The sequence below is a fragment of the Prionailurus bengalensis genome, chromosome D1, assembly GCF_016509475.1.
Source record: "Prionailurus bengalensis isolate Pbe53 chromosome D1, Fcat_Pben_1.1_paternal_pri, whole genome shotgun sequence".
Taxonomy (NCBI): domain Eukaryota; kingdom Metazoa; phylum Chordata; class Mammalia; order Carnivora; family Felidae; genus Prionailurus; species Prionailurus bengalensis.
The window spans coordinates 9,625,964-9,642,780 of record NC_057346.1 but is presented as its reverse complement, the minus strand read 5'-3'; the positions used below and the strand labels follow the sequence as shown (position 1 = coordinate 9,642,780).

Below are 16,817 nucleotides of genomic sequence, written 5' to 3'. Positions count from 1 at the left end.
AGGCTTCCCTTAGGAGGGAGGAGGTACTGCCTAGTATTTGCAGGTTTCTAGGAATGAAAAAGGCTTCCTTGTAAGAGAACGAATTCTTTGTCATTGATGAAGAGCCTGAATGACCTCTATGTCAGGTGCGGTGGTTCTTAAATTTTAGCGGGTATAAGAATCACCTGAAAGAGTTTGTGAATTACAGATTCTCAGACCTCACCTACAGAAGTATCAATTCAGTAGACCTGGGGAAAGGGCCACAAATCTGCATTTTTAACAAGCAACCCAGTGGCTCCAAATGAGGTGGTCAGTGAAGTACACTTTGAGAACCAGGGAGACTGGATAAACTCCAAGATCTCTTCCGCTTATTTGACAAATAAACATTTTAGTAAAAAAAATGAGCATAGTCAACATAATGATTGTTCAGAGAAAGTTGCCTTCCGTTTCAGAAAAGATCCAAGGCAAAATTCTTTAATATGTTGACAGTTACAATTAGAGACAAAAGTATTGGGATGTAGGATGTTAGGATGTGGAAGGGGAAGGCTTGATTCTCAATCTGTGTCATAAGAGATAAGATTTTAATAGCAAAACAGAAGAGACAAATCCAGGTGGAAATCTTTGACCATTTTAAAGAACTCATTCTACATCTACCAGGGAGCAATCTGAGGGGGACCTGGAAGAAGCTATCTAATTAACCTAAAGGAAAGCACCTGTGTAAGGTTAAACACCTGTCAGGCTTTTGACCCAGGCTTATATAAACTTCAGCCTAAAACTAACAAAACAGGTGTGGGGGAGAGTGTTTTCTAACTCTGGCCCACTTTTATTTTTGTTGTTGTTGTTGTTGGGGCTAAAGCACCTTTTCTGGCAAATATAGTGTATGTTTGATTAACCTTAACTTTTACTTAAAGCATGCAACCTGAGAGTCACATTTTAGAACTACTCTACCCTGAAATGTTCTGCTTTCTGTAAATACCTTTTTAAAAAGTGGTGCTCGGGTGTAATTTACTGTCCCGTATCCAGACTTTTTTTTTTTTAACTTAAGTTGCATACTGGTGTTTTATTTGTTTAAGTATATTAAAGTTTTAAAAAGTGGGGTTTTTTTCTTTGAAAACATTAAAAACTGGCTAATTGAGGAATTGGTGTTCACCGCTGTTTTGGTAGTGGACCCTACTGACACACTTATTTAGTTGACGAAGGACCGGCAAATGATTTCTATGTTTCAGGTATATAAAACTTCCAAATGGCAATTACATGTTGATTGTAAGCTTGATCCTGTTTCTAGTTCATTTATTCTCACTTCCTTTGAATGGTTGCAGTCCTCCTTTCTCTTGAATCATGAGAGATGAAATTGCAACAGCCGTTTTCTTTGTCACAAGATTGGTGAAAAAACATGATAAACTGAGTAAACAGAAAATAGAAGACTTTGCAGAAAAGCTGACGACAATCTTGTTTGAAACCTACAGAAGTCACTGGCACACCGACTGCCCTTCTAAAGGGCAAGCGTTCAGGTGAGAGCTGGCATATAGGATGACAAGGGGAACTAACGAGCAAGCAATAACCATTGGCAGTGATTCTGCTGGCGGTCTACGAGTAACAAAAGCTTTATGGCCTCAAATTTATTTGAGCTTGGGCTTGGAAGAAATGCAGCAGGTGGCAGTGCATAGAGAAAACTATACAATTTCAACATCATTGAAAACTGTAGTGCAACCCCCCTTACGTGGGGTGGATTAAACTATCTCTGGCTTGTGTTTACCGTGAAAAATCGGCAGAGGACATTAGGCAAAACCAATTGCGTGACTTAGTGATGTAACGTTGTGAGTAGCTGATGTTGATGGTTCTACTCGGAAAGCCGTGGAGGGACAGGGTGGGGGTCAGCGGTATGAGAGCAGTTGGCCCACCACATGATTCCCGTCTACTAAGGCGCCTGTCACCAAGTGTTTGTTTCCCTTTCCTTGCTTTCTAAAGGTGTATCAGGATAAATAATAGTCGGGATAAAGATCCCATTCTAGAAAGGGCTTGTGCTGAAAGTAACGTGGATTTTTCTCACCTGGGACTTCCAAAGGAGATGACCATATGGGTAGATCCCTTTGAAGTGTGCTGTAGGTGAGTAATCTCACTGGAGGCGGTGTGCTCTGTGATCCCTGGAATCATGGGTTATAGAGTCAGTTCTGTGCACCTTGGTGAGAGATGATCCACTAAAGCTCTGCATTAGCGGTGAGGGCACTGGCTGGTTAAGGTTTCAGATGCAAACTTTCTTAGCACAGACTTCCAGTAGGAGTGGACACAGTGGAAGCACAGAGACTTGACACCGTACAGTCAAACCTTGGATTGCGAGTAACTTGTTCTGCGAGTGTTGTCCAAGACCAGCAAACATTTCTAATAAATTTTAACTTGATATGAGTGATATCTTGCAATAAGAGTAGTATGTGATGCCTAATGTCACATGATCATAACTGGGCCAATGGTTCTTGAAATTCTCTTTGCTATACAAGTGCTTTGGATTACAAGTGTGTTTCTGGAACGAATTATGCTCGCAAACTAAGGTTTTCCTGTATTTGAAATTTGACTTCAATCACTGCACTGTATTGCCAACTATAGACTGTAAGGCCTAAGTATTACAAGCAATATCAAGGGGGCAGAGGAATTGGAACTCAGTTCATTAGTTGAATCAAAAGAGACTAGTTTTTCTTTGTCAGAGAAATTCACCAAACTAGCCCTTACAGAATACCCTCACTAATTGCTACCCCGTGGAAGCTGAAGGTCACAGTGTCTTGCAATTTGCTTTGCTGTCAAGCCATTTCAATTTGTTTCTTAAAATAACTTTTTGCAGATTGGTTGAGCGGTCTGCAGAAAAGGTTAGAAATGAAAAAAAAAACTTGGATTTTTGAATCCTTAATAAAGAAATCTTCTTTTCCTACTTAGGTACGGTGAGAAAAATCATCCATTTACAATTGCTTCTTTTAAAGGCAGATGGGACGAATGGGAGCTTTCCCAACAGGTCAGCTGTGCTGTTAATCGAGCTACATTAGACTACGCCTCTGGCATTTCCTCTGATGAAGAAAGTTGTAACAAAGAACCGCAGATCATTCCTAAAGTCAGCAATCCAAAGAGTATTTATCAGGTGAAGTGTGGTCCAGTTCTCGATGCTTTTTTTTTTTTCTGTCCTAATTCTGAAAAGAATTTGTTCACTGTAAAAGAAACAAATGGAAAACAGAAACAAAACGGCAAAGATTAAAATCACGTTATTAACATTCTAGGAAATTTTTTTTCTTCTTTGTGTAGTTTCTTTACTTGGTGGAGTCCTCAGGAGTTACATAGGACTGTTTCTCCATATTATTTGAACAGAAGTTTCCTTTAATCCAAATTCCTTCATAATTAAATATAAAAATTAGCAGACTTTCTTGCTAGTAGAAAATAACCTACCACTTGTAGAAAATTTGGAATATTAAGAAATGGTCAAAGGTCTGTAATCTCACCATGAGAACAGTTGTTCTAAAAAAATACATAATTTTAATACATATTAGATTAATAAATTAAATATATATTAAACATAAATATATTCATATTATATATATTATATATACATACTACATACATATATATATATTTAACCACAACCCACAGAAAGGTAAGCATATTTATATGTTGGAAATAGGTTTAAAGAAATAATACCCTACTTGGCATAATGCCCCCAATATTTTCTACTAAATTGATTTCAACCACCTAAATTGATTTCATGACTCGAAAATGGTTGCAACCCACAATTTGAAAAACATTACTCTAGACAGAATCTTGACTGACACTGTATGTATCTACTTGTTTGTACGTTTGCTGAAATTAATCACTTCTGTTGTAACATTAGAACAATTGAAATAACATCTTGGCATTTTTTTCCCTTGTAATTTAACCAATCAATTACTGGCACTCATCTGGATTATTTCCACATTTTTATGATGCAAAAAAAAGTTGATAACTTGTAGAGATAACTGTATTTTAAGTTAGTGTGGAGATTTGATTCTCAGACATGGAGTTACTGGGTCATACGGACATTTCCCTGTTCGGAATATATGCCAAAGTATTATCTAAAGGTTTTGTTTATTTGTAGTCTAACTAGCTCTATGTAATGAAAGTGTCTCTTATATCATTTTTCCTAAAATTGGTTATTCTTACTTAAAAATAATTTACTAAAGATGCTACCTGTTCTAGACACGGTTACTTTAAGTAACATTAAAAAACAAATCTCCATGTGCCCAAATGTTTTGGGTACTTATTAGCATACAAATCTTCTCCTCACGAATTATTTGAGGTCTTAATGTATTATTATAGGCTCTTCAAAGGTTAGAAATATTTTAACCCCTTTTCATATTACTGGCAAATAACTTTTCTATAGCTTGTGTAGTTTATAAAGTATAGTTGATTGTATAGTTCTATATGTGTAAAAGTTTAAAATCATATATGGAAATAGATGCCCTTAATTCTATTCTTATGCTTAGAAAGATTTCCTTCCACCTAGGGATCAGATCTGTAGTCAGCTATATACTTTGTAGAGCAACGTACTTTAGGAGTGTGATCTGTAAAACACCTGTATTGGTTATTTGGGATGTTGAAAATGGATATATCTAGACCTTAGCCCAAAAGATCATGATTAGACAGTTCGGTGTTAAGCCAGAGAGGGAGGGTGGGGTAGAGGAGAACCCAAGAATATACACAAATTTGAAGATGTGTTTTTAAGTATTTTAGTTGTATTAAAGATTTAATTTTCTTAAAAGATAGGACTTTATAACCACCCCTCCCACTGGCTTATTATCTACTGTGTTTTCTATTCATTTGTACTCTGCTTTGTAAAGGCTTACCTTGTGAGTCATGGGTTTGTGTTTAGTATTTAAGTCTAGCTTCTTAATTTACAGATCTTCATGCCTACTTTGATACTTTTTTTTTTTTCAGGTTGAAAACTTTAAACAGTCCTTTCAATCTTGGTTCCATGTCTCCCGCAAAAAGAATATGGCAGATGGCCGTATGGGCCTCCTAGGAAATGCTTATGCATTGCATAAAAATCATAAGCGTCCGAGGCCTGCTGCTATCTACCGGGTAGACAGGTACCACTGGGTCAACACTAACCGATAATGCAGTGGTCGGGCACTCGTGGGATAGAGCTCAGAGGAGCGGCTTCATTTTCTCTATAACAAAAGGGAGTCTAAAATTGAGAGGCCCATGAAACAAAAAATAACCATCTCAGGGACTAGAGTGGCGTAATGGCAAATCCTCTAGTGCAGATCATAACCGTGTTCTTAGCTATATTTTAACTCTTAATTTTATGTGAAGTTTTATGTAACACTAATGAATGGACTCAGTAAGGTAATGGAATGAAGATAGTGACCTGTGATGAGATTCAATGAATTATGAAAAGTAACGGTTTAAATAAATGTACTATGTTTTTAATAACTTGCTAGTTCAGTTTTTTGTTTTTGGTTTTTGATTTTTTTTTTCTTTTTGTTTTTGTTTTTGGGTTTTTTGCAAGAAAGCTTCGAAAGTTTGTGTTTCTTCATTAGCCATTAAAACAAATAGAACTTCACTTGGCAAAGTGTGAGCCTCATGATACAGTCTCCTGGTTCCATTTTCTTACCTGCCATCACTGCTCTATTTCACAAGGCCGTTGGGAGCTTGTTTTAAGATTACTCTTGAAGATACAAAATTCCCTTGCTTGTGTGTCTTTCAAAAATTTTCATCCATTTCTAAAACTCTTAATAGACTTAATTATGACTTTCATAACAGTGACCCCTGCTCATTATAAGGATTCAAGCTAATTTAAAATAAAAAAACTTGATAAAAAAAAATTCAAGCTAAGCACAAAAACAAAATGCACCAAGAAAAAAAAAATCCCTACCATCCAGCCAGAAACTACCATTATTAACATCAAATGGTGACCATCTTTCCAGTCATCCTACATATATAAGAACTGATACACAATTAATTTAATAAAACCATGCTATAGGAGTTACTAAATTTTTAGGACCTATTTTAATTTTTCATTTTAGTTATCTCAGCAAAATGGAGAAACTGAGAGTGAAATATTCATGAAAGTTTCTACCACAATATATTTTATTTTCCAAAGGTTTTCTCTGAAGTTAAAAAACAAAACAAAACAAAAACAGAAAAAAAAAAGGAAAAAAATGGGGAAAAAAAAGAAAATACCAGGAGGTTGGAATCATCTTTAAAACTTTGACAATCTTATACAGTATTAATTGTTGCTATCAAGCTGCAGAAAGCATTCTTCATTTTTTTCCAGAAGGACAAGTTGTGAGATATTAAAATCTTAGGTTATGCTTTCTTTCTCTTATAATTTCATAAACCTTACAGGAAACTGGTTTTTGGGACTATACCGTGGAGAAAGCTGAGACCAGTTGGATTTCCCCAACCCCCACCACTCATATCAACATCTTCGGTGGCTTCCTTTGCCTGCCAGTCTGAGAGCCTTTTCCTCTATATTAGAAATCTATGTCCATGTGTCTGTCAGTCATTTTTACATCAGTTTTTCCCAGAATACGGTGTCCCTTTCTCATCTGAAGATGTAATTTTTCTAGACCAATCTTCTACAATATTAATACTTTCTCTGTCCATCCATTTCAGGGATACCAACTCTCCTGATGCTGGATCATTACTTTTGGTCTAACTATCTGATTGCTTTAGTATCTTTATTTCCTTTTTTTTTTAAAACCACATTTGTCTTAAGTCTTCCTTGTGCCAGTTTGATTCTTACTCCTGTCTGGTCTTTGTTGTTTCTACCTATTTCTTAGTTCCACAATGATATTTTAGATTTCAATCAGTGGCTTTCTCTGTAGGAGTTATTCACATGTATAGTTTGAGCAGAAAATGAAAGAAAACTGTATAAGATAGTTACTATACGTAAAACAACCTAATACTTAGGAAGAATGGGTTTCTAAGAACCTTTACACAAGGATTTTATTAACAAAGTGTCTCTTGAAGTGTGTGAGGTTGTTTTGTTTTGTTTTTTAATGTTTACTTATTTTTGAGAAAGAGCAAGTGAGAGCATGAGCAGGTGAGGGGCAGAAAGAGGGAGACACAGAATCCCAAGCAGGCTCCAGGCTCTGAGCTGTCAGCACACAGACATAGACTGTGTATGTCTGTGTATATGCGTGTGTACACAAATTATACCTTGAAGATAACTGAAAACTTTTAAAAAGAGACAGCAGTAAGTGCACGTAATGCGGCAGAAAAGAGATCATGATCCCCGTCTTGTAATCTGTGGCATTTCCATTAAAAATCGGGTGCTTACCAAAAAGCTGGCAGCTCTTAGCGTATTAGTGGACTCAGATGGAAGGCCCGAGAAGTCAGCCAGGAAGTTAATAGGATCATGTTTTGGCTGGTGCCCCACTCAGCCAAGAATAAGGAATATAGAGGAAAGCTCTTTAATTCCTGCATGACTTTTTCCTTGTCACCTGTCTCAGAGGCCCTGGACCCTTGGCCTAACTACTTTATATAGTCTTTTGAGTCTGGTTTAATTCATCTTCACTCTGCTTTTTTGGGAAATGCATTTTGTAACTTACGCAAATAGCTAAATAAAGTTCTTGAGGATATGCACCCATTATTTATCATATCAAAGTAAGATTTACCTTCTCAAAGTACTGGAGGAGTCTTTAACCCTATGAAATTACTATGCTTTGACTTGAGGGGGCGGTGCTTTGTTTATGAATTGCCAGTTCATCAAAGAGACAGGAGAATGGTTCCCTCACAGGCCAATCTTAGGGCAACTACACGTTACTGGTATCTGTGCTAGGAGGGCAGTAGATACTTTTAATTGAGCTAATAACTAAGGAAACCGTTAGTGGTACTTCCTTTGCCTGATGGCTAATGTTTTAAACTGAATGAGTCTTTGAGATGTCTGAGTGACCAGCCGCTAGCAGCAAAGAAATAAGGACTCACTGTCCGTGTAAGACGGCAGAGATTGGAGATCTGTGTGCAGTGAATTGACTCGGAGATGCTCTCCTTGTGGCTGGACTGAAAACTCTCTGTTAAACCTTAATTATAAATCTTTTTAAAAATTTGTTAAACCCTTTTTATTTTTCATTTTTAAATGTTCATTTGTTTTTGGGAGAGAGTGGGGAAGGGGCAGAAAGAGAGGGAGAGAATCCCAAGCAGGCTCTGTGCTGTCAGTGCAGAGCTCAACGTGGGACTCGATCTCATGAACCCTGAGCTCATGGCCTGAGCTGAAATCAAGAGTTGGACACTTAACCAACCAAGCCACCCAGGCGCCCCCTGTTAAATTTTCTCGACTAGCCTGCTCCTTTGTCACTTTGCTTGAAAGACTCAATAACAATTGTTACATAAAATAAACCTCGCTTGCTACTCATCTGGGAGTACAATAAAGAGAATTATCCATGTGAGGAGCAGCCTGAACTGCTGTCATTGGATTTGTCTTCCGAGATGGCTTTTGATACAAAGTTTGTGTTTGCAAAAGAATTTTCTGGCTTACATTGAATTCATGGGACAGTTGTGTCCCTCCTGATTAGCACTTGAACTTCAGTTTCAGATAACTCCTCATCTCTCTGAGGTGTTCCAGCCAGAGTCTCCAAACTGACTTCTGTGTGGGCCACATGGCCTATATCTTATCGCCAGATCTCCAAATTCTCATTCCGGATCACCCGATATTGTACAAATCTACCTGACTACTTTGTGTGACTCAGTAACAGACAATTTTACATAAGTTAGTCAGCCTTATATATACAGATACACAAATTGACATTTCTATAAAGAGGTTCAGTGTTTTTAAATAAGGAACATTTTAATAAGATACGTGGTCTAATGATTTTTTAGTCACATTGAAAGCGTCAGCATGTTATCTGTGCCAGATATTACCATCTATTATGTTATATATCCACCCAAGATTATGTGATTTACACATGAATAAGCATTTTTAAAAATCCTCTTAATAACTTTATCAGATATATTTACATATTTAACATGTTTTAAACATGCAGACTGAAATGAAATCACCATTCTCTTTCTAGATCTAAAAATACAACAGAAAAAGAAACATGTAGTTATTTCTCTAAAGACGCAATCCACAGAACGAGGAAAAATAGTTGCAGAATAAGGAATTCCTACAAATAAATGAAACGGGGAATCCAGTGAAAAATGGGCAAAATACTTGAATAGGCACTGCTCAAGAGAAGATACTCAAATGATGTATAAATACAGGAATGGTGCTCAGTTTTAATGGCCACCGGAAAAATGCAAATTAAAATCATATACCACATGCCTGGGTGGCTAAGTCATTTGAGCATCTGACTCTTGATTTCAGCTCAGGTCATGATCCTGGGGTCATGGGATCTAGCCCCATGCTGGGCTCCATACTGAGTGTGGAGCCTGCTTAGGATTCTCTCTCTTTCCCCCTCTGTTCCTCTCCCCCACTTGTGTACTCTCTTTCTCTCTAAAAACAAAACAAAAACAAAAATACCACATACCCAGAAGGATGCAAGAATGCATAAAATAAAAAAGATGGAAAAAACTAAGTGCTGATAATCTTTTGCTGGCAGTATATATTTAGACATTCACTTTGGACACCCAGTTGTAAGTTTCTACTAAAGTCAAACATACCCACACCCTAAGACCTAGAATTTCTAGTTCTAAGTAATACCTGACTCAGTATAGTCACATATAGTCACCAAAAGGTACACAAGACTATCTGTAATAACCCCAAACTGGAAAATACCTACAGGCACATGAGTATCGGAAAGAGTAAATTTTGACAAATCCATACAATGGGGGTCTTATAGCAAAGAGAATCAACAAACGACAGCTACATGCAACAACATGGATAAGCCTCACAAACATGATGTTGAGCAAAAGTAATCCATATTTTATGATTCTATTTATGTGACGTTCATGAATAAGCAAAAAACAGTTTATGGTGTCTGAAGTCAGGATAGTGGTAATTCCTGGGGGGCAGATGACTGGATGGAAGAGACATGGGGGACACTTCTGAGAAACTAGTGATGTTCTCTTTCTTTTTAAAAAATTTTTTTTTTAATTTTTTTTTTCAACATTTATTTATTTTTGGGACAGAGAGAGACAGAGCATGAACGGGGGAGGGGCAGAGAGAGGGAGACACAGAATCGGAAACAGGCTCCAGGCTCTGAGCCATCAGCCCAGAGCCCGACGCGGGGCTCGAACTCCCGGACCGCGAGATCGTGACCTGGCTGCAGTTGGACGCTTAACCGACTGCGCCACCCAGGCGCCCCAATGTTCTCTTTCTTGATGTGGATGCTGCTTATACAGAAATGTTCACTTTGGACAATTCATGAGGAGTGGGTTTATGATATATGCACTTTTAAAAGCCGTGTTATGTTTTAATATAGTTTTAAAGGTAGTTTTTACCCAAGACATGGGTGATAACTTTAAATAAAGTAGACTGGGGCCCAGGACTGGAGTCAGTGTTCAGTTATTTTTCCAGCTTGCTAGTTTCTGATCTCAATCTTGACACATAAGGTCACCACGCTGCATGAAAAAATGAAGATGTTTGGGGCTTTTCTCTTTGCTAATTATCCATATACCTTATGGATATTAGTGTTGTGTTAGTGAAGTATTAGTGAAGTGTTGGTGTTGGTCATTTGGAGCCAAAATATTTGTTGGTTTTTAAATATATAACATTTTACATGCTTATGATCAAACACCTTTTATACAAGAGCAGCAGGTATCATAAGGTATAACAAGAGAACCCCTGAATGGGAGGGTAATGGACCCAGTTCTAGTTACTTCCTGTTCTCGTCCAGCTGGGTGAACAGGGAAAGTCTGCGTCTCGGTTCCCACTTCAGGGCTTTACCCACCTGAAGGCAAAGGGTGAAATCTTTGGCTCCTTTCTAACTGAGATCTAAGATCCACCATCTCCCGCTACTGGGAAAACTCTTCAATAGGGTGATTGATCAGGTAGCTTTTCATACCACCATTAATTTCCAATCCTTCATTCTGCTGACTTTTTCACTTACAAATATGGCTCCAAACACATGATGAAGTGTTTCAAGATGTAGAGCAAACCAGTCTTAATGCTGTAGATCATAAGGCCATCTCACCTCATCTTCGTCCTCACTCTGATCTCTCCGTTTTCTTGGTATCTGTTTTTCAGCAGCAATGAGGCTTTTTAGAAGATGTTCCATATTGGTGAAGAGGAGAAGATCCTTGTTTTTCTTAATATACTGTGGAGAGTGTGGAGGAGAGAGTTAATGCCTTTGCTCCCATTTCCTTTAAGTACTCGTGGATATTCTTAGCCAGACTCTGGATCTGAGCATAGTACATACAATTCTGCTTTTAAAATAAAAGCAAGACCTCTCCCTAAATGGTGGTTGATAGAGGACTAGCATTCCAGCTCCACAATGACCTCTGTTGTGGGCAAGTTTTTACCACTCCTAACCCTCAGTTTTCTCACCTGTAAGTTAGGAACAAAAGTAGCATCTACCTTATAAGGGCATAGATGAGATGCGTGTAAAACTCTCAGCAGAGCAGCTGGCACGTGACAAGTATGTAATAAACGTCTGCTATTCCCTGCCCTGGAGTTACCAGGGTGAGGTTGGTGAGATTGGAATGTTTCAGTAGATAGCATCAGGGATTACACAAACCCCTTCATTGATATAGTAAATATATTAAAAGCCTACTTCAAAGCCTGGAATGTGGGCTATATCAGGAAACAAAACAGACAAACATCTCTGCCCTCATGGAGCTTATGTTCTATTAGGGGAAGAAATGTACTAAACAAGGTTAAGTAAGTAAATTACACAGTAGGTTTAGGAAGTGATACAGGAGAAAGGAAATTAGAGCCGAGTAGGGAGAAGGTGATGAAACGGAGAAAAGAGGGTTGCAAATGAAGATGGGCTGGTCAGAGCAGGACTCACTGAGAAGGTGACACTTGAACAAAGTCCTGGAAGAGGTGAGGGAGTTGGGCATGCTCTAACTCCTTAGACCAGTGTCTCTCAACCTCAGCACTACTGACATTTGGGGATGGATAATACTTTGTGGTGGGGACTGTCCTATGTATTGCAGGCTGTTCAGTGGCATCCCTGGCCTCTCTCCACTAGTTAATTGCAGTAGCCCCCTTCCTGGAGCATGATAATCAGAAATGTCTCCAGACGTGGCCAAATGTCCTGTGGGGTATAAAACCGCTCCTGGTTGAGAACCAGTGCCGCTGCAGGCAGAGGGCAGTGCACCTGGTGTGTGTAAAGAACAGCAAGGAGGAAAGTGTAGTTTGGAGGTGAGTGGCCAAGGGGAAGAGTAGCAGGTGAGGCGGTGAGAGAGAAGGGGACTTGGTTTCCTTGGCTTTGACTCTAAGTGAGATGGGGAGCCACAGCAGGATTTTAAACAGATCCATTTTCATTTGAAAAGGATCACTCTGACCAATGTGCTGAGAGTAGACTGAGGAGAGGCAAGGTCGGAATCGGGGGACCAGTTAGTAAGTATTACAGTAATCCAGGTGAGATGACGTGGGCTTGCACTACGCTGGTCGCACTGTAGGCAACGAGATGTGGTCCTATTATGAATATATTCTGAAGGTAGAGCGACAGGATTTCCTGATGGATTAGTTACAGGGTGTTTGTAACAGAGAGGTTTCAAGGAAGACTTTGGCCTAAGAAACCAGAAGAATACAGTTGCCACCAACTGCAATCGGGAAGGTTTCTAATAGGGGAGGTTTGGACAGAAGACAGATTGGGGGCATAATGAATTTGAGATGCTTCTTAGACCCGGAAGTGGAGACAGCCCATAAGCAGTTGAGTTGAGTTAGTGAGTTTGGCGGGGCTGGAGATAAAAATTTGAGATTCCTTGACATATGGTTGGGATTTGAAGCTTGAAGATGGGCTGAGATCCCTAAGGGGAGCAAATATAGACAGAGAAGAGAAGAGGACAGGAATAAATCCTGGCCCTCCAACATGAACAGCCTAGGGAGAAGAGGCAGGACGAGCAAAGGAGACTGAGAAGGAGCAGCCACACAGGTAGGGGCAAACCAGAGGACTCTGGGGTCCTTGGAGCCAAGCCAAGATTGTATTGAGGACAAGGAAGTAATCAGATGTGTCAGATGCTGCTGGTGAATGCAGAGAGAGAACTGAGCATTCTCTGGGGTCTCTGGGGGGTAGGGTGTGATTGATTCTGGAGTCTGGATGACCACTGTCACCATCACCATCAACGAGCACAAAATAAATCTCTGATTGGTAACTAATGGGGATCTGATCATAGATAGGTGTATATGGAACATTTACTAGGAGTCAGGAGATCTAGCATCTGATCTCAGATCTGCCACTACTAATAGCTTCGTGATTTGGGGCAAATTGCTTAATCTCTCCTTAAATTCAAAATGTGACTAAAAATATGTCTGCTACCTATTCTGCAGGATTGCTGGCTGAGAGAGAATATATGAGAGAATATATACATAAAAATGCTCCGAAATTTATAAAGGTTTATATAAATAATGTGAAAAAAAATACAACTCAAGAGTGAACTGATCTTTCATGAAGGATAACAATTTCAAGATCCCAGATTTAAGCTTTGTGATATTTTTAATAGTTAAATATGATGGTATTCTCATAAAAGCACTTTAAATAACACAGTATTAAGAATACCATTATCAGGCTTGCATAGAAAAGAGCACACTGCAAGTTGGGTAAAAAAGCCATCACCTGGGCATCTAAATTTAGTCACTGAGTCACCGTAGTTTTAAAGATGGAATTCTGCAAATTGATAAATAGGTTACTGGAATATGAGTTAAGTAACTATGGGGCCACATTAGCAATCCCCGAACTCAAACAGCCAGATACCCACTGTCCGCCTGGCAGGGCACAGGATTAAAAAATATATTGTGGTATGTGGTTTGAGGAGCGGCCTGGGTGTCAAGGCAGTGTACCACCAGGGGAGGCCAGAAATATCTGACCAGGTCGGACACCGAGGCCTTTAGTCCATGAAGAAGTCAATCTTTAACCAACATGTGCTACACCAGTTGAAGTTAGTTACCTCTTCTGATGACTCTGGCTCCAAGTGAGACTCACACTTCCTTTCAATGAGTTTCGAGAGAAGATCTCTTCCTCTCTCAGAGACGGGCTGCTCTTCCAGCAGAATAGCACTTATGCTTCGGTCAAGCTTACCGTCCCAGGAAACCGCTGACATTTGCAGCGCCATAGAGAATGCTTCCCTGAAATAAGCCTGCAAGCCCTGGTCAAGGAAAAGGTGAGGGGGGCCAAATCAGTTCCATTCTAGATAATTACTATTATACAGCTTCAAAATAATAGCTGAAAGAAAGATGGGGTTTGATACCCATCATCTTCACTTGCCCTTACCGTGGGTTATTACTGTCATTTGCAATTCTGGTGAGGCTTATGTGTTGGCAAGGAAATAGCCAAGAAAGCTGTGATGCCATTCTCATAGGAAGGCCACTTCTTTTTGAGTTTTTACAGAGTGGTACACGCGTTTTGTTATAGGCTGCCACAGGAAATTAGATCAGGAAAACCTTCCTCCTGGCCAGGCAGTAGGAACCAGAGGCCAACAATGGGACCTAAGTAGCTTTGAAATGTTGCACAGCTTAACAAATCCGTCATTCTGGGAGAGAAGCAAAGAATCCTGTGCATTTTAGAAATACCTTGTAAAAGGACCTCAGAAAGGCAGGGTCTGAGTCCTGGTGGAAGTCCTTGGCAACGATGTGGGCCAGGCAGTGGATCAGCAGCAGAATGAAGCTTCCCACAGATGCCAAAGACTCTCTCCCAACAAACAGAATGTTTTCAGCGCTCTTAGTAGAGGAGATACACAAATACGGAGATATCAACCTCAGGGAACATCTCCACTACCTCTTTCTTTTCCTACTTTCATGTGGTCTAAATTAACTTTTGGAATCATAAATTCAGAGACTCCCCAGGCTTAATGGAAATTTACTGATGATGAGGTAAAAACTATTTCTTTAGTTCAACTCCCGGAATAAATCATGTTCGAATCGCAAGGGAGTGATACTATTCTGGGGGTCCACCCCAGAATGTCTGGTTCTATTGGCTGGTTTAGGAAAAACCTTGGCATCTCCATTTTTACCCAGCTCCCTAGGTGGTTGATGCATGAGGTCCAAGGACCTCAGTTTGAGAATCAGTGCCTGACAGGGCTCTCTGACTTTGTCTTTCATGCCTTTATTGTAATCAGGTTCTCAAATATCCTCTCTTGTCTAATTGACTTGAAATAACTCCCTTGTTCAGGCAATAGGTTGGCTTGGAAAAAGCATTAAGTAATTTGAAGTCAGATAGTCTTGAGATCTGGTTCTGGAATGAGCTCTGGGGACAGCTCAGAATAGTGGTTAAACAACGAGTTTGGTGTTCTAATACACCTGGACTTGAGTTTAAACTCTTGATAACACTGTGAGCTTGGGAAAATCACTTGGCCTCAATGGGTCTCAATATCTTAACTCATAAAATGGAGGTCACAAGAGTAGTCGCCCAATAGGGTTGGGATGTTGTAAGCCGTAAATGAGATAATGCATGTAAGGCACACGGCCAAATGCTGGACACACAGTACTCCAGTAGTCGGTGAATCCTGAGTTTGTTTCCCCATCAGTAAAATGGGATTAAATTCTTGCCTACTTCATAGATAGCTTTGAGGATCAAGTGTAATGATGCCTGGAGGGTACAGTGTGGGAGTTATTTTTGGTCTTAATTAACTTTCCCAACAACCGAGTGGTCAAGTGTGACCCGCATCCTAGTCCTCTAGCATTGGTTAGCAGTGCCCCCTCTCACAATCACCGTTTACCAATGAACCGTTATCAGTGTTTCAGGTCTGTGTATACTGGCTTAGGGCTACCACCAAGGCACTGCTAATCCTACATATTCGAGGAACTGCAAGCACAAGAACAATTTTGATCCCTTTCTGCGGAAAGATGCTGATTGTGCAGGATTTGCAGAGGCTGGAACCATGACTCTTATGGGAAACACCAGTCTGGAACCACCGACTTTGATGACAGAGATTCATCAACAGGCACAAAGCCATTATGATTCTCTCTCTGGACACAAGCCGGGACATACCCATTTCACTAATTAAGAGAAAGCTTTTACATGGTGACATTTATTATGTCTTACTAAATGACTTATTACCAAGAGGGATAAAGTATGTCAGGACTCGAGAGAGAAAAATGTTTTATAGTGTTTGTTCTTTTTGCTTCTGTCTATCTCTTTAGACCCTAGAATTTTACAAACCCGCCTCTGGGGCTGAATTTGCAGCACCTGAAAGAAGAAGGAGCCATCGAAGGCATTGTCTGAGGCTTCCATGGCAGGCAGATGAGAAGCAATCTGCAGGGTGATTTCAGGAGCCTGAAAAGAATAAGAAACAAATAAAACCCAAACCCAAACCCATCCTCTTGCTAAAAAATTCTCATGTAGCTCAGCTCCGTAGCACCAACCAAATTAATGGGAAGTAAATGCATTGGAACATCAATTTCAAGTGTAACAGGATAAGGAGATTCAGTATACACTAAAGGAAAGTGGAGAGAGTATTTCTGTGTTCGATATTTATGCTAGTTATAAGCATTAACTTACTACTTTTCTAACTCGAGGGTGGCAGTCAGGCATGGGGGCTGTGAAGCATGATGCCTGAGTCCTCACCTGGCTCTACCCTTTTGGTTGTGTGATGTTGGGTAAGTTAACTCAACCACTTTGTATTTTCCCACCTTCTTTTTAAAATGAGAAAAAAAAATAGATACAGGAGCCTGGGAAGATGACAGAGTAGGAGGATCCTAAGCTCACCTCATCCCGCTGATACACTTAGATAATAGCCATATCAATGCAACTGACCCAGAAAATGACCTGAAGACTGGT

At 39.6% G+C, this 16,817-nt stretch overlaps 1 protein-coding gene across 1 annotated transcript; it reads left to right on the top strand.

Annotated features, from left to right (window-relative positions):
- Window positions 1-217: 217 nt before the first annotated feature.
- BTG4 (BTG anti-proliferation factor 4) lies at window positions 218-5,196 on the top strand. The gene is made up of 4 exons (XM_043578801.1): window positions 218-1,490; window positions 1,948-2,085; window positions 2,905-3,103; window positions 4,927-5,196. Exons 1-4 carry the CDS (start codon window positions 1,318-1,320, stop codon window positions 5,104-5,106), a joined length of 690 nt encoding a protein of 229 aa, XP_043434736.1. The 5' UTR covers window positions 218-1,317; the 3' UTR covers window positions 5,107-5,196.
- Window positions 5,197-16,817: the final 11,621 nt, after the last annotated feature.

Excerpts from the sequence above, each read along its gene's own strand:
- BTG4 (XM_043578801.1), top strand. The coding sequence starts at position 1,318 with ATGAGAGATGAAATTGCAACAGCCGTTTTCTTTGTCACAAGATTGGTG. Across the intron at positions 1,491-1,947 it reads TCTAAAGGGCAAGCGTTCAG|GTGTATCAGGATAAATAATA; the intron begins GTGAGAGCTGGC and ends TGCTTTCTAAAG. Across the intron at positions 3,104-4,926 it reads ATCCAAAGAGTATTTATCAG|GTTGAAAACTTTAAACAGTC; the intron begins GTGAAGTGTGGT and ends TTTTTTTTTCAG.